Source organism: Penicillium verhagenii, assembly GCF_028828195.1.
Source record: "Penicillium verhagenii strain IBT 33310 chromosome Unknown utg000009l_segment0_segment0, whole genome shotgun sequence".
Taxonomy (NCBI): Eukaryota; Fungi; Ascomycota; class Eurotiomycetes; order Eurotiales; family Aspergillaceae; genus Penicillium; species Penicillium verhagenii.
The window spans coordinates 1,533,749-1,555,588 of NW_026643173.1; the positions used below are offsets into that span (position 1 = coordinate 1,533,749).

Here is a 21,840-nt window from a genome sequence, read left to right on the forward strand (position 1 = left end):
AAATGAATAAAATGACAGAATCAACGTTGGAATTAATTAGGTAGCAAGCAGATCGACGGAACAATATCAGTTCTCGTGACACCTATTTCCCAAATGATCAAACCACTGTGAACGTAGTGTTCCCCCTAATATCATCAGAACTGCTTCCCACCAACACGCTAAACAAACCGGGCTCAACAACATATTTCATCTTATTATTCCACAGTCCCAAATCCGCAACATCAATCGCAATGCGAACAGTCGTAGTCTTCCCAGCCGGAATAAGGACCTTATCGAAGCCCTTAAGCTGGCGATTAGGCACAACAACCGAAGCAATCTCATCCGAGATATAAACCTGCACAACCTCAGTCGCATCGCGCGTCGTATCCGTATTCGTCACATCAACACTGACAGTAATAGTCGCGGTCGCAGAAACGCTACTATGATCCACACTGACAGTGCCATACTCGAATGTCGAATAACTCTTCCCGTAGCCGAACGAGTACCACGGTAAGGGCGTGCCGGTAACGTATTGATGGCCGAAATCAATGGTGCCGTTCTCGTACTGTGTTCCAGAGTTCCAGATCGAGCGGCCGGAGTTCAAGTAGTCGTAGTAGACCGGGAGATCACCGACGAAATGCGGGAAGCTGACGGACAGTTTGCCGGAGGGGTTGTAGTCGCCGAATAGCACGTCGGCGAGCGCGTTACCACCTTCTTCGGAGGGGTAGAATTGTTGGAGGAGAGCGGAGGTGCTGTTGGAGAGCCAGACGTCTGTGATGGGTTTCCCGCTGGAAAGGACGACGATGGTCGGGACGCCTGTGTCGGCGATGGCTTTGATGAGGGGCCCTTGGGCACCGACGAGAGCGAGGTTATCTTCATCGACATCTTCTCCGGTTCTGAAGTCTTGTCAGCACCAACGAGACTTTTTAGGTGGATTACGCTTTTTTCTTAGATATACTCACGTTGCGTTTAGACCTTCCCAGAGCTGAACTTGGTCGCGGGACCAAGTTCCCACAACGACAATGGCAACATCGGACTTCTTTGCCGCTTCGATAGCTTCATCAAAGCCGGATTCGTCACTGCTCCAACGCTCACATCCTTGCGCATAGTTGATTGTCGCGTTATCGCCAACTGCGGCTTTGATGCCATCTAATGGAGTAACACCTCGGTACTGGCTCTCGTAGACAACGTAGTCACCGTACTGGAATAGTTGTCAGCTCTTAAGATTCGCTGTGCTTGTAAATGGGCGGTATTTCTAGACTAACGTTCATGAATCCATGGGCCATCGGTCCAAGCACGGCGATGCTACCTGACTTCTTCAGGGGCAAAACATCATTGTGGTTCTCCAAGAGAACAATCGACTCCTTGTCCAAATCCCTGGCAACTTGCTTGTGCTCGGCTGTGTTGACGTAGGAGGCCCATTCACTTGAGTTGACCGCCGTGTATGGATTTTCGAATAGACCCATTTCGAACTTCACGCGAAGCAGTCTTGTAACAGCGGCATTGACAATGGAGATATCAAGCTTTCCAGATTCAACCAGTGAAGGGATTTTTTGGAAGTTACTGATGGAGTGTTAGTTCAATGTAGATATGCAAGTAAGGCTTTGCAGATTCTTACAAGGAGCCACCACCCATTTCCACGTCAACACCGGCCTCCATAAGCTGCAAGGTAACTGCGTTCATGTCAAGGGGACTACTTTGGCACAGCTTGAAGTAAGAGCAAAGTCTGTCACTGCCACCAGCATCGGTCATGACGAAATAATCATATCCCCATTCTTCTTTTAGGATCTCGGTGATGGTGTGGTAGTTGGCAACCATAGGAATTCCATCGTAGCTATGAACAATATTAGCCTTGCTTCACTGGATAAGGGCTGATGTTTAGAGAGTAAATCACCAAGAGTACGCAGTCATCACAGCCCATGCACCACTATCAATAATCGCGCGCTTGTATGACGGCAGCCATCTGGAAGAAACAAAGATCAGTTCTCCAATCCATCACCAAGGGGTAATCGAACTGACGTTGTGCGAAGTTCTCTTTCACCTCCGTGGACTGGTCCAGTATTCAACCCTTGCTCTGGGTTACTATAGGCGGCATAATGCTTGACCATGCCCGAGACATTCTTGCTTTGAATACCAGTGATATAGCTGTAAGCAATTTCACCTGCCAGGAACGAATCTTCTGAGAAGGTTTCCTCGACCTAGAGGAATTTAGTTAGCCATTAGTATGATAAAGTTAGCGGTGGTCAGACTAGTACTTACACGTCCATATCGAAGCTCACGAGCCAGATCGGCCTCAGGCGCGAAAAGCTGATTTGCGCCCAGAGCTCGAGCTTCTGTACCAATGACTTCTCCCATTTTTTTAACAAGCTAGAAAAACTTAGCTGGATCTGTAATAAAAGGTCACAAAGGTAGCTTACAGCAGGGTTCCAAGAGCTTCCAATGCCAATGGGTGAATTGAAAATGGTAGCATTACCAATCAAGAAGCCATGAAGACCTGCAATGGAGTTTCTCAGCTCAAATATCATTCGCGTTATGGAGTTCGCTTTCTTACCTTCTGACTGCACAAGAGCAGGAATACCAAGTGTGGTATTCTGCAGCAGATAATCTTGGCCTCGCTTGATGTTCTCTGTCAACCATTCATAGGATATCGGATATCCGACTACAAGGTATTAGAAATTCAAATTGTGCAAGGCGTCAATAAGACATGGGAGGAATTGGTTTACCGTAGAACATGCCCGCCTTCTCTTCCATGTTGGCTACCAGCCCACTGTAGTTGAATGCACCACTCGTGTCGTTCAGCCAATTAGTGACATCTCCTAAAAACAGACAGTTAGCATGGGACAATAGTAAAGCAATACAAGCTAAACAACAATTATTATTGAAGTATCATTGGAGAACGTACCCTGCATCAATTGAGCCATCTTATCTTGGGTTGTCATTCTTCCCAATAAATCCTCAATTCTTTTCTCTATGGGTGCACTTGCATCTTTGTAAACCGGCGTGCTTGACACCGATCTTCCAGAAACAAGTGCACTTAGCAGTTGCACAAGCAACAAGCTGCTTGAAAGTCCCTTGGCAAACATTTTGAATAAATCCAATCACTTTTCAATCGTCCAATGCTACCCGTGGGCACGATTTCCAAGCTCCAAGCTAAGAAACAAACAAAGGGAATTTCGAAACTCAAGCAACCGACTTGAAATTTGCTCTGCCTTGCCGATCAAGGTCAATGCATTGCGCCGGGGTATTCTGGCCTATATAGGCATCGTTAAACAATTGAGGCAAACCTTTGCATAGCTCAATATTCCCCGATTCACCGCTGCGGGGGAAAACATAGTAGTGCATATTAGATCGAACCTTAGCACAGAGTCTGGGTAGCTATCGGAGATTGAAGTGATCACAGGTGTATATGCTGGCTCTGCATGAGTGGCTTGGGTGGAGATGACTGGAGCCGCTAGGACAATAACGATACGGAGCAATATCCCCGCGCGGGGCATCGGTTAGAGTCCTGAGTGCAAATGTGGGGTGGACAACCTTATTGCAGGGGTTGAAGACCGGTAGATCCGAGGGTGATTACCATGCTCATGCAGATCGGTGATATAGTCATTGAATTTCGGCTAAATTAGAAAGCTCTGAGAGGCTTGATGATGTAGTAAATAGGAAGTCCGAAGATTTTCCGGGTCCTTTGTACATGTCTCAAATTGCAGGGACTCGGAGGACCTTCCTGTATACATGCATGTGCATCAAACCAAATTGAGGTAACTTTCTAACCGTCTTTTTCCACCTATGAATGCATTACATTGCCTTTATCCCGGTGGGTTTGATCATGCAAGATGTTTCGGCGTTTAAACCCTTCGGAAAACAAGGACTATGGAGATTGGAATACTGTCCTTCCGAAATTGAGGCGTCATTCGGTTAAAGCAGAGAATCAATTGTACAAATGAGGAGAGGTGGTGGCAGAAGACTCGCGAAAAAAGGGACGCCAGATTGACCCGAATATGAAACGGAGGGGAAAAAATATTCAACTGAAAAAAAGAGTATTATAAATGCCTGTGAAGAAGAAAATACCCCGCGAAAATGCAACGCTTATTACAAACCCAGGTATTATGCCAGTGAAAAAGGAAAAAGAATGGAAGAAAAAAATAACCGCGCCGCCGAAGGAATTTGAAGAGATGAATGAAAAGCCAAGGATGAGGCTGCATGGTGTATGTATGTATGAAATGAGTGACCCAGCCACTCTGCATGTACTACAGATGTATGCTCTGTATGGTGTGAGAAGCTCCCCCTTGCTGTTGTTGCCAGTGTGATCAAAGCTAGGGATCGGCATTGGTGCTATCAGGACCACCGCTCTGGGCAGATGATGTCTCGCCATCCAGAGGCGTTGCAGTGCCTTGCGTCACCGCTTCGCTTTGGACATTCTCGGAATGCGAAGTTCTTCGCAATGCACCACCTAGCCAGGCGAGCCCGCCGTTCCACGAGTCGCTGAAGCTGCGAAGGCGGGTAACCTCATCGTTGCCTTTCAGAGTTGGAGAGTTGTAAATTTCTGTAGCAAGGGCGGGGGTAGAACGACCAGCATCTGCAGATGGCTCGAGATTTGTAGCAGACTGAAGCCGTGCTGTAGCCAGGGTAAGAGGGGTGTCTAACCCGTCGGTCTCTCCGAGGGGTCCTACATCCCCATCGTGGTCTCGATACGAGCCGTCTGCAAAGATGCCATCTACCTGTCTCCGACGTCCGGCCTTTCGCCTACCAGAACGATCCTTGTAAGGGCTTCCTTCGCCACGTCGGAGAGATTCCGCAACCACGGCACTGAAACCGCCCGACAAAGTGGGAAGAAGGGTACCAGGAGAGAATCGATTTGAGATGGAATTGCGCAATGCACGCCTTGTAGGGGTTTCAAGAGTCGTGTGGGCTCTGTCACCAAGCTGGGGCGAACCACCCACAGCAGGTGTCGAGGCTCTTCTAAGACCTGCGTTGTTGGCACTAGGCGAACCGTCATCCATGCCAGGGGCGGGAGGGAACTGAAGGAGAACAGTTGATTCTGTACCCGTACTTTTGCCATGTGCCGGGGGTGTTACTGGGCGATGGACTTCCGGGTCAGATTTAGGAGACCCGATAGGCTGATCTTGGAATTCCGCCCATGGATTGGACATCCGAGACGGAGGGCGCAATGGTGAAGGATTCTCAAATGATGGCCCTGAGAGGGCTGAATCAGCAGTCAGAGAGCCGGTCGGCGAAGATGGCGCTGGCGAAAGAATACCTCGCGGTGTGGGTTCGTTGTCATCGACTCCGTCAATACCGTGACTAGTGAGGGATCCCCCAGGTGACTGCAAGTCGTTGTACTCAATACCCGCCGGCTGCAATGCCTTGGCTGCCCTAAATGGCTGGGCAGGGGGAGATAAGTCAATTCCATCATGGTATCTTTCACCATTCAGCAAGCCAATTGCTTCTTCCTCGTCTTCGGACGAGAAAGTGGAGTCACCATCAGAGCGTACCCTACCGCTCGTGATGAAGTAAACTCCAAGGAAAGTCATAAGGCAACCCCCCACGAACTTTCCACCACGAACAGCGGACATGGAATTGAAATCCCGGTAGAGCACCGCACTGCCGATGATCACGGAGAGTGTAAACAGCACAAACTGGGTTGGAATCACTTGCGTAGAGTCAAAGCGTTGTAGGGCACGGTTGATGTAGCGAATCTGCATCAATGCGCTGGAAATCAAGATGAATACAAGTAGGTATGTGATAGGATACGTGATGACATGCCATAGGGTAAATGACAGTAGCGAGGAGACACCTTTGGTAGACAAAGCCGTGTATCCACCTGCGATATATTGTTAGAGGCGCGGTCGCTATCCAAGTATAATGAACGAAAACTTACCAAAAAGGGCCACAAGTCCAACGTCAATCAAAATAGAGCGGGGGCCATATTGGTAGCTGCCCCACATAAGAACGCAAATCAGACCAGTAGTCAACCCCAGATAGGTCTCAAACTCCCAGGTGGTAATCCTAGCCCAGATCTCCTCAGGGCCAAGTTTCTCCTCAGAAGACTTGGCGCTGAGAACGACAACCACGGCGCCGGCAATAGAGATCAGTACGCCCCAGAAATCTCGGCCTCGGAACTGTTCCTTCAGCAAGCATGGCGCGATGACGCAATTTGAGATCAGAGCAACAACACCCAGGGGCGACACAATCGATGCTGGTGCAAAGCCGTATGCCATGAAGTTGCCCGTCTCGCCAAGAACCATGAGGATGATGCCGGCCCACCAGTATGGAGATCGGAGATAAGACTTGCGGCCCTCCATATCATCGGGGCGTGCGGTGCGATCGGACGCAAATGAGTCGCGCATATTATTTCCCGGTGACAAGTTACCATTTCGACGACCAGAGGCGGTCTCGTTTTCGTCATCGCGATACGCTTCAAACTCGCGGCGTTCGTTGTTGCTGCGGCGGTTCTGCGGCGGCAGTCTACCCCGGGAGCGGTTCCGAGAGCCATCATCTTCAACGCTTCCATATGAATCCGAAGCACCGTCCCCAGTACGCGCTTCCCGCCAGTTATCTTCTTTTTGCAGCTTATCGAGTTCGTATTCGCGGGAGATTCGGATGTGCGCATATCGCTGGATGTTGAGCGCCAAAGAAATCATAACATTTCCGATCAATGCTGCTATTATACCGATCAATGAGGACCACTGATGCATGTCCCCTTTGTCGTTAGGGGTGTCAAAATGGGGCGTGGGGGTAGAGGTGGGAGTTGCGAAATGGGAGTATGGCGTATAGGAGGCGAGGGTGTATGGGGTAGAAGTGGAAGACGCAATGATCGAAGAAGCGAGTGAAGAAAGTGAGCCCACACCCAAGGGCTGTTGTTGGGAGTCCATCTCGCCTTGTAAAATGATGTGATTCACAAAGTGGCAGGCACTCGTATCTGATCGCCTGTGAATAGATAGGCAGAATCGGTGTACCGACCGAAGTCCGGACTCCTCCTCTTCGACGGGTTATTGTCGAATCAAATAGCCCCAGGGATAAATGGCAAGCGCGTCTCAAGTCGCGAAAGACTGCATGTCGAATTTTCCTGAGAGAATCCGGACAGCTTCCAGCAATTAAATTGTCTTCTGAGTTGCGCGTGGAGGCTTTGTTGAAGTTGTCGGCAACAGACGGAGAAGAGACTAGAGCGGAGAGGTGCTCATGTCAGCACTAACACCTCAACCAACAACGGCCTTTCTCTCCTTACTCCAGATTCTGATGCAAACTAAGTATATGTAAATTTCATTCTACGCCTAAGTGAAACAGCGCCCGAGCCATAATTTCTGGTTTTATGTGAGATCAAAGCCCAAAACGTGTTACTTTCCCCTGTTATTGGTGGGTCGGACGGGGCGAGAATACTGGCGATGATCGGGACGTCATGGAGCAGATGAAAAGAGGGGATATCTCTAAGGAATTGACGCAAGGAGCATGCAAGCATATCATGTTTCATCAAGTCGGTCTGGACCTCGTGTCAAAGAGACAGCAAAGAAAATACAAGTGCTTAAAGAGATAGTTGCTACAAATAAGATATACTAGTAGTTGGCCTGCGACGCGGTACCCGCCTTTGTTGTTTTCCCCTTTGTTAGGCACCCGATTGACTCATCGGACAAAATGTGGACTAGTTAGTTATTATGTACAAATGCCCAGGCTTCGTTTCCACATTCTAACGCCGGGCTTTCTTCTTTTCCGGCCCTGTTTCCTTTTCTTCATCACTAACTTCGGCGTAGATTGCGTTTGGTTGGGTCTCCCGGTATGCCCGGGTAAATATGGGGTCCTTCTCAGCCTTATCGGCATATTTTAGGAGAGCCTCTCGGGGATCTTCATCACGCATGGAACTGAGTGGAAAGCTTTCGCGAATGTGTTTCTCATCGGGCTGAGACTTGCCGAAGGGTGTGACAGCTGGCATATGGGGTCGTCGGGGATCGCGCGAACGGCCAGACGCTGTCATTCCAACGTTCGGGTGACGAGCCGAATATGTGGCCGAGCTGTATTGTGGCACGCCGTTAGAGCCAACTACCACTGAATCACCAGCAAGGCTGCTAGTAAGATCTGTAGTAAGAGTGGCGTTGTCATCCAAGTGCCGACGCTTGGGTGCCTTGGACATGACCAAGGCTGCACCTCTTGTGGACATTGTCGGGTTGTAGAGCACATGTGTTTCGGCATTAGCCGAGCCGGTCAGGATTTGGTTGAGCTTCTCATGCCACAAAACACTGATTACTGGCGACCCTGGCGTGACGGGGGTAACAAGCTCCGGTTTCAAAGTGGCCGGGTTAAGGATATACAGATGACCAGTCTCTGAGCCCACGATGATGTTTGCAGACGTCGGAGAGAATTGAATATTTGACGTGGGGAAGCGAGATGATGTTGAAGTATGGGTGATAGTTGTGACCGGAGTCTTAAACTTTCTGGTATCCCAGAGCTTAATTGTATCATCGCCACCTCGGCTGATGACAAGTCGCCCGTCCGAGCTGATATCCACTCCGCTGGTCCATGTGTCTTGTGTATGAGCATCACGTACTTCTGCGGTAGGTCGCCTATAGGGACCGTTCCCACTCCACATGGTGAGACTTCCATCAAGTGCAGCGGCAACCAGCACATTGGAGCCGCCTTGTTTGGGGGACCCCCAGGCAATAGCGGTCATCTTAGTCCTGCCAGCAGAACCAGCTACCTTTGATTTATGCATGATCACTTCCTTTTGTGAGCGGCCAACATTGGCATCCCAAATTCGCACCGTGCTATCCGATCCAGCGGTAGCACACAGATTATAATCGAAGGGACACCACACTCCACTTGTTACTTCCGCAATATGTCCTTTGGTATTGTTGAGATCCCGGAGGTACATATCACCCTTGGCAAACTCCGTCAAAATATCACCATCTCGACTGAGAATTCGTGGTTGCGCAGTGGCAGATATCGCTAGAACGTGGCTCGGGGAGAGTGGGTTGAAAGCAGCATAGTGGACGGCATGCGTATCCTGTGATGCCGATGATTTTTTAACTGAGGGATCAACGGATTTGAATGCGCGAATGGTGGAGGGGGTCATAGAAGCAAAGTCGTGCAGCTTCAGCGTACAATCGGTCGAACCTGTAATTAGTCGGGCCCCGGAAGGATCCAGCGTCATAGTAGTCACTGCCCGCTCGTGTGTCTGAAGAACCATCTCATGTGAAACAGGGAACTCATCCTCGTCATCGGAGTTCTCTGAATCAGAGTCATCGTCAGAGTCATCATCGGCGACCTTGGGTTCTTGGGGCCTCCTCTCTTCCTCCGCATGGCTAGGCGCACTTAATTCTTGCGCGTCATTGTCCGCTGGTGGCTTTGGGACCGCAACCTCGGTCCGTTTGGACCGATTGATTTGCGACTCAACATCAACCTCCTTCTCCTGCTTGCCAAAGCCAGAAGGGAAGAACTTTTTGAAAGCTTCCTCGTCAAAGCCGTCCATTTTTGGTGATTTGAATGTGATAAGTTAGCGCAAGTTCTGATCGCGTTGATAAGGCCGAGCTTGTTTGCAGTGTTTGCAACTTTGGCGGTGATCACTTTCCAGTCCAAGTAACTACTATTTCAAGTAAAAGATGGGCATCTACATTTAATAGCCCTGGAGACGGCTTAAAGTTATTACCCAAGAGATATCACACCTTTGCAGCTTGAGTCATTCTACGAGTCTATAGCGCTTTGCAGGACGATTTGCAAAACTAAGGTTATGGTTCAATGTATATGAGTGTATGCCATTCCTCCATAAATTCGCATGCGGTCCATTAAAATACACAGATCAATGCACGAAGAGTGCTCCACCGCACAAGTCGGCAGCGCGTCATCTCCGACAGAACACGGATCAGCGCTTACAAGTACAGTCCTTCCACGGGGCCACCGTCCTGCTTGGTCTTCATGATGCGCTCGCGAGCCGCACGGAAGTCCTCCATCTGGACTCTCATACGGCGCTCTCTCAAAGCCATCAGACCAGCCTCAGTACAAATAGCTCTAATATCAGCTCCGGAGAGATCATCCTTCTGGTTGATGAACTCATCCAGATCCACATCATCGCTGAGAGACATCTTAGATGTATGCAGCGTGAAAATCTTCTTCTTGGTGTTTTCTGTAGAAATGGGTGAGTAGGGGCATTTTACAATGGCCGGGGTTGGAGGAATACTTACGGTCAGGGTTCTCAAAGAGAATCTTACGATCAATACGACCAGGTCGAATCAGGGCAGGGTCCAAAGTCTCAATCTTGTTAGTCGCCATGATGACCTTCACATCGCCACGGTCGTCGAAACCATCTAGCTGGTTGAGCAACTCCAGCATGGTACGCTGGATTTCTCGCTCACCACCAGATTGTGATTCGTAACGCTTGGTACCAATGGCATCGATTTCGTCAATGAAAACAATGGACGGGGCGTGCTCGGCGGCAACCTGGAAGATCTGGCGGACTAAACGCGGACCATCACCCAGGTATTTCTGGATCAGCTCACTACCAACAATGCGGAGGAAAGTGGCGCTGGTTTGGTTGGCAACGGCCTTTGCCAGCAGGGTCTTTCCGGTACCAGGAGCACCATATAGAATCACACCCTTGGGGGGCTTGATGCCCATCTCCTCGTACAACTCAGGGTGTAGTAATGGCAATTCAACAGATTCACGGACCTCCTGAATTTGGTTTTCCAAACCACCAATATCGGCGTATGACTCGGTGGGAGCCTTGTCCAGCTTCATAACTGATACGAGCGGGTCCGATTCCTCGGTCAAAACACCTACAACCGATACCGATTTGTGGTGCAACAGAATACTAGCGCCGGGTTCAAGAAGATCCTTGTCGACAAAGGACATAATTGATACATAGTATTCGGGTCCGGTGGCGCTAGAAACGATAGCGTGGTCATCGTCAATCAACTCCTCCAGGTTACCCACGCCCATAGGGCTTCCTCGCATATCATCGACTCGGCTGCGCTCGTCGGCATTGCGATCCATCACATCCAAATCACCCGACCTGGCAGGATCCACGTTCCCTTGAGCCTTGGCCTTGCGCATACGCTCCATGTTCTCAACATATTCCTCCTCGAGCAGGAGATGGTCGTGGACTCGCTGCATTCGAAGGTATCGGAGCTTGCATCGCGATGTTGGGTAAATGTCTGGAAGCTTGGATGCTGTGCTGGGGCCGGCGGCCTTGCGCTTCTTCTTTCCGATGCGAGTGGTAGGTGGTGGAGGAGGTTCGTATCTTGGCTTGTCCTTCTGCAGTTTCGGGCGTCAGAGAGCTGGTCGACTAAATGAATGGTCTGTTTCGTACCTTCTTATCCTTATCATCACGACCGTCACCGCCTGGGCCACCGCCCATGTTTGACTGCTGATTACCCTGTTTGATGATATGTCAGTTGAATGCGAGCTTCAGCGAATGCCGAGTAGGCAGGGTGACGAACCATGTTTGTAAGCCAGCAAGAGATTTGCTGTCAACTGTTCAAGGGAAGGTCTGCAGATGGTATAAGTCTATGAGAATCTCAAGCTTTGAGTGAGATGGAAATTTGAAGTGCGAGTTTGGAGTGATGAGAAGTCAATACTGTTGCGAGTTGCAGCTTCGGGGGTCCGCGAGAGCTGGCAGCTGTTGCCATGTGCACGTGATTTATTTTCTGCCTCAGGAAACAGGTGGTCTGCGTCATTGGTGCCTTGATGCCTGAGCCACGATTGCCCGCAATCCCCGGCGCTAAAACATTCCCCATGCGAGATCAAACGCCAATATTCAGGTTCGGACTGGACTTTATAACGTTTGGTATTATCATCGGGCTCATATAAAATTACAATTTTTAGATCCAACATTTTTCGAGTCCGAGTGGAGCTGTCTGAAGCTGTGACTGGAACTGATCGTCCATACTACTTCCCCTCTATTGGTAAGGATGCTAGGATTTGCTAGTTAATTGTTTTATGTTGTTTGACCCAGAAATCATTTCATATATATGCCCCATGCTTTCATGAAGTCATTCGCATTACTTTTGTTAATATGAGTTTTACTAGGTACCAGTGCTGAGATCAGCGTGCAATCCTTCCGACCCGATTGCATAATTGCTCACACGATCAACCACCCGGTCCTCCATAACTACCCACCCTTTGCCTTTATATCCCTAGGTTTTCTCTTCTTTAAAGGGCAGACAGCGAAGCCATGGCCGGCAATCGAATGCGTCGTATTGGCAAGGAATTGGCCGACATTCATGCCGATACCAAGTCCCAGATTACCGCGGCGCCTGTCAACGAACAGGAAGACATTACACACCTACGCGGCTCTTTTCTAGGGCCCCCGGGTACGCCTTATGAGGGTGGTACATACACCATTGATATCAAGATCCCTACCGACTACCCCTTTCCGACCACCAGTCATGAAGTTCGAGACCAAAGTCTGGCATCCCAATGTCAGCAGTCAGACAGTAAGCAATCACGACACAAACCATTCATCGTTTCTCGGCCTCAACTTTTACTGACAATGTATCTACAGGGTGCTATCTGCCTTGACACGCTCTCCAGTGCTTGGTCGCCCGTTCTCACCATTAAATCTGCACTCCTTTCCTTGCAATCGTTGCTCAGTACACCAGAGCCCAAGGACCCGCAAGACGCCGAGGTAGCAAACATGATGATGCGGACACCGAAAGAATTTGACCGAGTTGCCAGGCAATGGGCTACCATCTATGCTGGTGCTCCTTCATCCGTTAATGACAACGCAACTGGTCAGGATGAGACAGAAGTATCTGACCATAACAGCCTGGCTCAGTAAGTATATAATCTGCACAATTTTCTTAGGCTCTCTATTTGTAGCACTGTGAGCTGATCTGCTTTGTCTTTAGTTATGACGGATACAACAAGGAGTTAATTGATCGATTTGGCAGCATGGGCTTTGACGTGGCTCGGGTTGTATCAGCGTTCCAGGATGTTGGAATTGACCGAAATGGAGGTCTGGACCGTGAGCTATCAGATGGTCAAATGGCAGATGTCACCAACCGCCTACTTGGAGAGTAGGAAGCATGAGCGGTCAGGTACGGTTTGATGATTGAATGAGAGATGAGAGAAATATATTGATGTAGATATTCCAAGGTTGCTAGGGGCTGCGACATCTGTTTCCCTTCAATTGTGTACCATTTCATCTGAATACTTATCAAGTGAAAATACATAGCAGAGGGCAGTATTTATACAAATACTATCCATGTAGTCTACATACTATGTACAGTTCAGATCAAGATTGCTTTTGATGAGGGCTGGAACCTTGAAATTGCTACATAGAGCATGGACTCCCGGAGGTCGCCTTCAATGTTAGGTTTCTTATCGATAAGCTGGGCCCAACTTCAGCTTGCCGCAACCTTTCAATGTTGGTCTTCGTTTCTACTCATAGGTGAATACCTGCCCGGATTTCCAAGGCCCAATCCTGCAATCCCCTCACCTTTCCACTTGCAGGAAACCCAAAGCCTGCAAACCACATCAGCAACAAATCCATCGCGTCAATCAGACTCTCAGTCGCTGCTCCGGAGTGCGACATTAATCCTTTGACCAACATGATTGAGGACGACATATATCGCACTTCTTCTCAGTTCCGATTATGGTCATACACATCATCGTCCCTCAGCGCCTTGCGCGACAAGACAAATATAATAGCTAGTGGTCGGGTCCGAGCTGCCTTGCAGCGGGCTCGTTCCACTCTGCCATCTGCTACGCCTTCTGCAGCCGGAACACCACAGCCAGGGAGCGATAGCGAAGCAGGAAAGCAAAATGAGAAGGAGATAGAATGTCTGACGCCGGAGGAGGAGCTTGTTCTGGTCCGCTACTACTGTGAGAAAACGCTGGAGTTAGGCGAAACTTACAAGCCGCCACTGCCGACGATGGTCCGAGTGAGTTTAGGCCTAATAAATCTACCAAAGCCTATTGTCCTCCGATACAACTACTAACCAATGACTATACCTGACAGGCAACTGCAATCCAATATCTCCGCCGCTTTTACCTCACCAATTCTCCAATGACCTATCACCCGAAATCAATCATGGCATGCGCGCTCTTCCTCGCAACCAAAACCGACAACTACTATATGTCCCTACGGCAGTTCGCAGACGGTATTCCTGGAGACACATCCACAGAAGACGTTATATCCCCCGAGTTCTTGCTCATGCAAGGCCTGCGCTTCACATTTGACGTCCGCCATCCGTTCCGTGGACTAGAAGGTGGTGTCATGGAGCTTCAGGCCATCGCACAAGGACAAGGCCAGCCCGGACCTCATCTCCTACACCAATCGCCACATCAACTTCTGCAAAAGCTGCAATCCATTGCACCTCCTCCCTTCCAATCCTCCTCATTATCAGATCGCATTGCTCGCGCCCACGGAATAACCCGCGAGATTCTCAAAGCCGCTGCCCAAATGACAGACGCCTACTTCCTTTACACACCTTCACAGATCTGGCTCTCGGCTCTCCTTCTCGCTGATAGACCCCTCGCGGAGTTTTACCTTGATACCAAACTCGGTGGGCCTCTCGCTACAACTACGGCTAGTGGTGCAGATCAATCGGATCTCCAGAACCCTCTCTATGAGCTCCGCTCCAAGCTTCACAAGGTCTTGACAGACTGCTCTTCCCTCCTCCAGGCTTATACTACCTTGTCTTCGGACCCAAGTCAGATGAAGGATTTGAAGCGCATTGCGAAGAAGCTCTATCACTGTCAGAATCCTGAAAAGGCTAATCTGGCCCAGAAGCGTGACTCTGCTCAGCCACAAGCTGTGTCAAATGTGACATCTGAGAGTGAATCTGAGCGTCTGGCGAAGAAGCGGAGGTTAGAAGAGAAAGCACGCAGTGGCGCTTCGGATATGTTTGGTCCTGAGCTGGTCACTGAGAGGACCAAGCAATAAATTTAGGCGCTCATATTTAATTATTATCTAAATGTCAAATATCTAAAAATCATACAAGGTCGACGGACTGAAAATTACACGCTCGATACAAAATACGAATTACCATCTCGAGCCTTTGTTTATTCTAAACTCATGATCTACAACTACTACATGTATACAGAGCAGCCTTGAAAATTATCAGAAGCAAACCATTTGCAATTCGAAACCCGAAGAATCCGTAGATACATCGATCCAGAACAGCAGAAACAAGAACCAGCTTCATCCGGATCGCCGTCCGGGTAGAAGCGACTGGTTACTCTATCAAACAAGATGCAAAAAAAAAGAAAATCTCAACGCAGGTGGAGATTTCCCCACCATATATCAAAAAAAGAAAGGTAGTTGGGGGAGTCATCAACAAACGTCTTTAAAAATCAAAAACCCAGGAAACAAGACCGAAAGATCACAACCCGCCCTCTGATGCCCCAATTCTAGTGGAAGTGCGAGGGAGACAATGACCACCGATCTAAGTGAGATAAAAAGAAACGAAAAATAAAATAAAAAGGGAATCAAGAATCAACAACCATTAATAGCGGGGGGACCATGGTGCGTGAGTCGTTACTTTCGACCCAACCAATGGATTCCGGGTCGCAGATTCTGAACTTTTTAGAGCGCGAAGCATTGTAATTTCTTCGATTCTCGTCTAGCATTTCGTCGTCATCAAGATATAAGTGAAAAAGGTAACAAGCGGTACCAGAAACCGCTTAGACGGCACCAGCGGAAACCATCTTGTCGCGGAGGTGCTTCTTGTACTGGCCAATGCTGCCGTTCCAGCGGGTAACACTCTTGTGCTCGCAGACCATGATGTCCTTGGCAATCTTGTCAAGCAGACGGAAATCGTGAGACACGACGACGACACCACCCTGGTAGGCGTTGATGGCATCAGCCAAGGAGTCGATGGTAGGGATATCGAGACCGTTGGTAGGCTCGTCAAGCAGAATCATGTTTGGGGACTCGATGGCGAGCAGGGCGAAGACGATACGAGACTTCTGTCCCTCGGAAAGGGTACCCATGATGGCAGTCTGGGACTCACCGCTGAGACCGTAACGGCCCAGCTGCTGGCGCCAGTACTGGTAGTCCTGGGACTTCTCGGGGAAGCGGTCACGGACGAACTCCAGAGAGGACTTGGTCAGGTCAAGCTGCTCAGCAGAGTGCTGGGAGTAGAGACCGAGCTTCAAGTGAGTGTGACGGCTGACACGGCCACCAATGGGGCTGAGCTTGCCGGTCATGAGACGGAGGAGAGTAGACTTGCCAACACCGTTGGGGCCGACAAGGGCGGTACGGGAGTCCATGTCAACACCGAAGTCGAGGTGCTCGTACAGGGTATCGGCCCATTCGCCGGAGTAGGAGAAGCTGACATCGTCGAAGGACAGGACGGGAGGGGGCAGCTTCTCGACATCGGCGAAGCGGAAAGTGAAAACACGGTCGGGGGTGACGGGCTGGATGAAACCGTCGGCCTCCATCTTGTCGAGAATCTTCTGGCGGGACTTGGCCTGACGGACCAAGTTGGCGTAGGTACCAGCGGAGGCAATGAACTTCTTGATGTGCTGGATTTCCTCCTGCTGCTTGGTGTAGGCCTTGGCCTGGTTGGTCTCCTGCTCACTGCGGGTCTTGTGGTAAGAGTCGTAGTTACCACCGTAGTACATGAGCTGCTGCATACGCATGTCAATCATGGTGGTGCAGACACCGTTCAGGAAATCCATGGAGTGAGAGACAAGCACCAAGGTGCGGTCCCACTTCTTGAGGTACTCCTCGAGCCACACACAGGCCTCGAGATCCAAGTGAGCAGTGGGGTCATCAAGCAACAACAGGGAGGGCTTGACGAAAAGGGCCTTGGCAAGGGCCACACGCATACGCCAACCACCGGACATGTCCTTGGTCTTCTTGTGGATGGTGGTCTTGTTGAAACCGAGACCAGTCAGAATCAAAGAGGCACGCATCTGGAAAGTAGAGGGATCCATCTTGTCCATACGCTAAATGAATTGATAGTGTTAGTGACTGATAACGAGTATGTGTTTTTTTTTCCTTCTTTCTTTTTCTTTTTTCTTCAAGTTTCTGGAAAGGAATCACTCACGTCGTAAAGATCCTCAAGGATAGGGTCCTCGGGACCATTCTCCTCCAGAATCTCCTCGGCCTTCTTCTCCATGCTGGCCAACTGGTTCTCGGCCTCACGGACAACCCACTCAAGGGCACCGAGATCACTGGGAGGAGCACCCTCGTTGAGAAGGTAGATATCAACGTGCTCGGGAATGGGGTACTCGCGCTGGGCGATGGACTTGAGGATGGTGGACTTTCCACATCCGTTCTCACCGAGCAAACCGTAACGACGACCGAAGTTGAGCTCCATGGTGGAGTCAGTGATGAGGACCTTTCCGTGGAACACAAGGGAGACAGAGGTAATCTTGACATCGCGAGAGGCCGGCAGGGAAGACAGCACACCGGTGGTGACACGATCGGACAGACCGTACTTGTCCATCTGTTGGGTGAGCTTCTCGACTTCCTTCATCTTCTCCTCGCTGGTGGCAGGCTGCTCTCCATTGTTGTCAGCCTCCTTCTTGGACTTCTTGTCGCCAGTCTCGGCGCGCTTGGCCATACGGGCGGCCTTCGAGGCGGAAACCATATTGACGGTTTTGTGTATGGGGAGAAAAAGTAGGGTGGGAGGGGGAGGGATGGAAAGAAGGAGGGGAAGGTGGTGATGGGAAGACCCGTAATGAAGAGATTGAGGGCAAAAGAAATTCAAAAAGGCTTAGTGGAGCGTCACTCTGGCGGGGCGGAGAGTAGAGGGGCGAGAAAGAGTTGGGTGGGGAGTGCCTGAAAGCCCTTATCGATAGAAAACTCTGGGATCTCTAATCCACGACGTCAGAGACCAGAATCGTTTTATAATTTGCAGGTGAAAAAAGTGAAAGAAAATGAAAATCAATTCGAAGTGATCTTATGTGTTTTAGACTAAATAATAATTTTTTTTGACACTGTGCACACACCCCTGGAATTTACTCGACACAAAAAAACCCCAGTCAGAAACCAAAAAAAAAAAAAATCTCTACAGTGGGCCACAGTCAGTAACGCTGATTGGGAGTTTCGACGTCACCGCACAATTTTAATTTAGTGCCTCAGGCCGTCAATTGGATTTTTGCCACTGATAACCGTCATCACCTGATTCACAGTTATCCAGTTGTGTACAAACAATAGATATCTGACAGATCATCTTAAATTCACGATTATATGCGCCCTTGGATCATTTCCAATACACCTCTTTCGACTGTGCTTAAATATACACCGTCTGGAACCAAAATCTCGTTTCTTCCCACCACTAGTTGTCGAAGTTCGCCTAAGCTGTCCTCATATTGACTGGAAAGGTCAGGAGAATCCTTGTGTTTTTCAATGTCTCGGATTTCTGGTCGTGAGAGAGGACGAGGTGTCCACCAATACAATGGGAAACGACGCTGAATATTATTGATTAACAAGGCCGCAGCCTGCATCAGCGTGACGCCCAAAATCATCACTGGGAACAGGAACCAGCCCAGCGCCGCGGTTTGGGAATTGGTGACGGCAAGTAGGGATGTGGCACCCGCCGGCGGATGTACAGTGTTTGTGAGCACCATGAGCCAGGTGGTCAGTCCACAGGCCAGGGCACCCCCAAGAGAAGTATAATTCTCGGCATTGGGACTCAAGGCAAACAGCTTAGAGATGCCCACGCCGACCAGACAGGCAATCATCTGGCTAAAGAATGCGTTTCGGGGCTGTGCCAAGGGCGAGTCAATGACGCAGAATTCAATGACAGCCGCAGCACCCTAATCAAAGTATCTGGTGGTTAGCATAGGCATGGTGATACCACACGGCGCCATCGTTATTCGTGACGGAATATTCCCATCGACTTACAAAACTGCCTATAATAGCCGGAGCATCTCGAGCTTCAAAGGATGGCACATTCTGGGAAACCGAGGCCACCAGAGCAACACCACAAAATGCACCGATGAGTGACCAAAATGCAATGACAATATTCCCAAGTGGCTTGGGTGTTTCAGTCCGATACCCGAGGAAATGCGCCACGGGCTTGGGTATCAAGTGCCATCTCGGCGCTGGAACCAGCCGGTTCAAGTATCGATCGATGTCAAAGTTCCATGTACTAACTCTCGCAAGTACCCCAGATGCACGAGCCAACTCCGCCATGGGAAATGGGGTCGCAGTACGGCAGTTCACAGAAATGCCTATGCTTTGTTTTGGCCTGTGCTTTTCATATGCTTGGTATATCCGGGGGGTATTTCAGATTAACATCAGTCGACAAGGCTGAAAACTTTGAACAAATATCAGCCCCGCGGGGATAAATTCACATATAAAGGCATCGGATGCTTTGCCGTGTGGGTACGGGGTACCCTCACTTCAGCCGTCCACGGCGTCAGGCCTTGAGGATTTCTCCGCGGACCTGCTTGCTCAGGCAGGAACCTAGGCTTGTTCCTTTGCATGATCCTCGTCCATGTGCCCCATCGTCATTGACGAACTCTACCAATCATTGTATTTGTTGTATGTCATGGAAAGACTCCAATATAATTACTTACAAAATTGTTCTTAATGATTATAGTTGTTCGAGCATCAAGACATTCACGCTTGGCTGAGTAAGCCAGAGACAGGAGTCCATTGTTACAAGATTCCTTAGGTTCTCAGGGGTTCCAAGGTTATAGGATGCATGTGTAATTCCACCTTCAAATGACATTGGAGACCGCCATTTGTATTTAGTAACAGAAACCCATTTTGGGCGTTAGTGGCTTGGCGCTCGATGATGTCATCTTTGATGGATATCAATCATCCTCGATCTACATCAACAAACACTTACATACTAGTAGTAGCTTTTGGATTCTAATAATATCCATATATTTACTGCTTTATGAATCGTCTGTTTCAAATGAGGAATATCTTTTTTTCTAATGAGCGTACAGATGTTGCGTCTAGAAGGACCAAATGAGAGATGAGGTCGATAAATGTAAGTTTATGACCCCGTGGACAGGGTATGAAGATTCAATTCTAGACCTCAGGAGTTGAGATGAATGAGAACTAGAAACCTCCTTCATCTTGCAGAAAGAACAAGAAGAAATGGCAAGCGGATGATGATTCGCGAATCGTCAATTCTTAAAATACAATAGCACATATGCACTGAGCAATCACCATCATGACCCATATACACATGCAGTCATCACGCTAAAAAAAAACATCAATTAATACTATACTCCCCCAGCATGACATAAACCAGGCACCAAGAAACACAAAACCACCACGCAAAACCAAGCAATCCACCATCAAACCCCCCCAACATTCCTCCAATGCACACCCCCATCCATCTGAAATGGCAAACCCACACACCAAGCCCTCGGAAACTCCATCCCCCACTTCGCCATAAGACACTTCAAATCCGCCTCGTACCCCGGAACAACATTCACAAAGATGCGATCCCCATTCGACCTCGGCTCAGAATGCACCGCGCCCAGCTCCTCCCCAACCCGGAAAAACACATACTCGCCCGCCCGCGCCTGAACCACCTTATGAGTGTCCAGTTCCGCCGCAAGCCGGGCCCGCACCGACTCGGAGGCCGAAGCGCAGCCTACACAGCGCACGGAGGCGCAGATGTGGCCTGGGTTCTCGGCGCGGACGGCGCGCTTGATGCGGCGCTGTGTTTCGCGGGCGTCGGGGCTGGTGGCGTGTTCTATGAAGAGGGTTCCGGGGCCGAGGAGGGTGGTGGTTAATTTCCAGTTTGTGGGGTTTTGGACACTTGTTGTTATTTGGGCGGGTGGGGGGATGTAATCTTTCAGGAGGTGGGTGTTGTCTTCGTCTTCGTGGGGGGCTGGGGTTTTGTGTTTTGGGCGTGAGGTGGATGTTGGTCTTTTGGTGTATGGGAGTGGGAGTGGGTTGAATATGGCTAGTGAGGAGCGGCGACGGTGTGTGTGAGGTCTAGCTGCTGCTGCTGGTGGTTGTGGTGGTGGTGGTGAGAAGAAGAGGTCGTCTGTGTGCCATCTTGGGATGTCGTATTCGTGGGAGCCTGTGTCGGCGCGGACGGTGATCCAGTAGTTGGATATGTTGTTTGTTGTTAGGAAGTCGTGGACGAATTCCAGGAAGGAGAGTAGAGGGTCGAGGAGGGACCCGTTGATGGTGGCATCGGCCCATGTTGTGAAGGATGAAGGTAAGAGGTCTGGGTCAAGACTTAGGAGGGGCCCGCAGTATGTCCATGAGGATGTTGTTTTCAGGCTGATCGCATTGTTCACCGGTGCAGCTGAAGTCTTTTCATTGTAGTCGGGATTATAGTATTGAGGCTCGGAAGGCAAGACCTTGAAATCAGGTAATAGACTGACATCCATAGTATGTACGGGAATGTTAATGTCCCACCACTCGGAAAATATATTGATTTTGTATTTTTTTAGCTTGAATTTTTTTTTTCGGCCAGATAACTGCCTTGATATATTCTGACTGGTCTAAGATCCTTTTAGCGGTCTGCGAATTGCCAAAGAGGAAAAAAGTGGAATACATGTAAAAAAGCAAGAAAGCAAGAACCTCATAGTCAATCTAGTTGCTCGGGCCTTTCCTCCTGCATGACAACCATGTGGTCAGCATGGTTGAGCTGCACAGAAAAACGTGGCCCCTCCTTTGAGAGGTGTGCTGTAAGTCTTGCAAAAGGATTTCCGAGAGCTGCACGGGCCAATGATAAATAGGGGAGCGTTTGGGGCCAGATGTGGCGGTTTTTGTCCATGTGGGTTAGTGAGCCTGAAACACTAGCCGTGAAGTTGAAACCTAACGCGAAGTTCCGAAGTACCAGATGGGATTCGCATTTCGTGTTCAAACGTTCAGCTTCTCGCAATAAAACCCAAGTTGGGCATGTTCGCTGCATATGGCCCCCATTTAGCAGAATTCTCACCATGCAGATCAAAGGGGTCTGCCATCGAACCGAGGAAGCGATGTATAGCGGGGTTTCTTTC

General features: G+C 49.5%; 9 protein-coding genes across 9 annotated transcripts; 2 read left to right on the plus strand and 7 right to left on the minus strand.

Annotated features, from left to right (window-relative positions):
- Window positions 1–97: 97 nt before the first annotated feature.
- On the minus strand, window positions 98–2,918 carry N7466_009627 (uncharacterized protein; the record flags this gene model as incomplete). Its single annotated transcript, XM_057169016.1, has 11 exons — window positions 98–875; window positions 942–1,180; window positions 1,245–1,542; window positions 1,598–1,813; window positions 1,874–1,942; window positions 1,999–2,177; window positions 2,239–2,346; window positions 2,397–2,473; window positions 2,531–2,638; window positions 2,703–2,795; window positions 2,882–2,918. 11 exons carry the CDS (start codon window positions 2,916–2,918, stop codon window positions 98–100), a joined length of 2,202 nt encoding a protein of 733 aa, XP_057017722.1.
- Window positions 2,919–4,289: 1,371 nt separating this feature from the next.
- Window positions 4,290–6,848, minus strand: N7466_009628 (DUF803 domain membrane protein; the record flags this gene model as incomplete). The annotated part of the gene is made up of 2 exons (XM_057169017.1): window positions 4,290–5,797; window positions 5,855–6,848. The coding sequence occupies 2 exons, from the start codon at window positions 6,846–6,848 to the stop codon at window positions 4,290–4,292; spliced, it is 2,502 nt and encodes an 833-aa protein (XP_057017723.1).
- Window positions 6,849–7,657: 809 nt separating this feature from the next.
- N7466_009629 (WD40 repeat domain-containing protein) lies at window positions 7,658–9,433 on the minus strand (the record flags this gene model as incomplete). The annotated part of the gene is made up of 1 exon (XM_057169018.1): window positions 7,658–9,433. The coding sequence occupies one exon, from the start codon at window positions 9,431–9,433 to the stop codon at window positions 7,658–7,660; it is 1,776 nt and encodes a 591-aa protein (XP_057017724.1).
- A 397-nt stretch (window positions 9,434–9,830) lies between these two features.
- On the minus strand, window positions 9,831–11,314 carry N7466_009630 (proteasome regulatory particle base subunit RPT2; the record flags this gene model as incomplete). Its single annotated transcript, XM_057169019.1, has 3 exons — window positions 9,831–10,084; window positions 10,143–11,211; window positions 11,267–11,314. 3 exons carry the CDS (start codon window positions 11,312–11,314, stop codon window positions 9,831–9,833), a joined length of 1,371 nt encoding a protein of 456 aa, XP_057017725.1.
- An 816-nt stretch (window positions 11,315–12,130) lies between these two features.
- N7466_009631 (E2 ubiquitin-conjugating protein UBC1) lies at window positions 12,131–12,978 on the plus strand (the record flags this gene model as incomplete). Its single annotated transcript, XM_057169020.1, has 2 exons — window positions 12,131–12,732; window positions 12,807–12,978. The coding sequence occupies 2 exons, from the start codon at window positions 12,131–12,133 to the stop codon at window positions 12,976–12,978; spliced, it is 774 nt and encodes a 257-aa protein (XP_057017726.1).
- Window positions 12,979–13,508: 530 nt separating this feature from the next.
- Window positions 13,509–14,845, plus strand: N7466_009632 (TFIIH complex kinase subunit CCL1; the record flags this gene model as incomplete). The annotated part of the gene is made up of 2 exons (XM_057169021.1): window positions 13,509–13,841; window positions 13,919–14,845. The coding sequence occupies 2 exons, from the start codon at window positions 13,509–13,511 to the stop codon at window positions 14,843–14,845; spliced, it is 1,260 nt and encodes a 419-aa protein (XP_057017727.1).
- Window positions 14,846–15,585: 740 nt separating this feature from the next.
- On the minus strand, window positions 15,586–17,501 carry N7466_009633 (ATP-binding cassette family ATPase ARB1; the record flags this gene model as incomplete). The annotated part of the gene is made up of 2 exons (XM_057169022.1): window positions 15,586–16,854; window positions 16,956–17,501. The coding sequence occupies 2 exons, from the start codon at window positions 17,499–17,501 to the stop codon at window positions 15,586–15,588; spliced, it is 1,815 nt and encodes a 604-aa protein (XP_057017728.1).
- A 598-nt stretch (window positions 17,502–18,099) lies between these two features.
- N7466_009634 (HPP family protein) lies at window positions 18,100–19,051 on the minus strand (the record flags this gene model as incomplete). The annotated part of the gene is made up of 2 exons (XM_057169023.1): window positions 18,100–18,672; window positions 18,761–19,051. The coding sequence occupies 2 exons, from the start codon at window positions 19,049–19,051 to the stop codon at window positions 18,100–18,102; spliced, it is 864 nt and encodes a 287-aa protein (XP_057017729.1).
- A 1,121-nt stretch (window positions 19,052–20,172) lies between these two features.
- Window positions 20,173–21,225, minus strand: N7466_009635 (uncharacterized protein; the record flags this gene model as incomplete). Its single annotated transcript, XM_057169024.1, has 1 exon — window positions 20,173–21,225. One exon carries the CDS (start codon window positions 21,223–21,225, stop codon window positions 20,173–20,175), a length of 1,053 nt encoding a protein of 350 aa, XP_057017730.1.
- Between the last annotated feature and the right edge of the window lie 615 nt (window positions 21,226–21,840).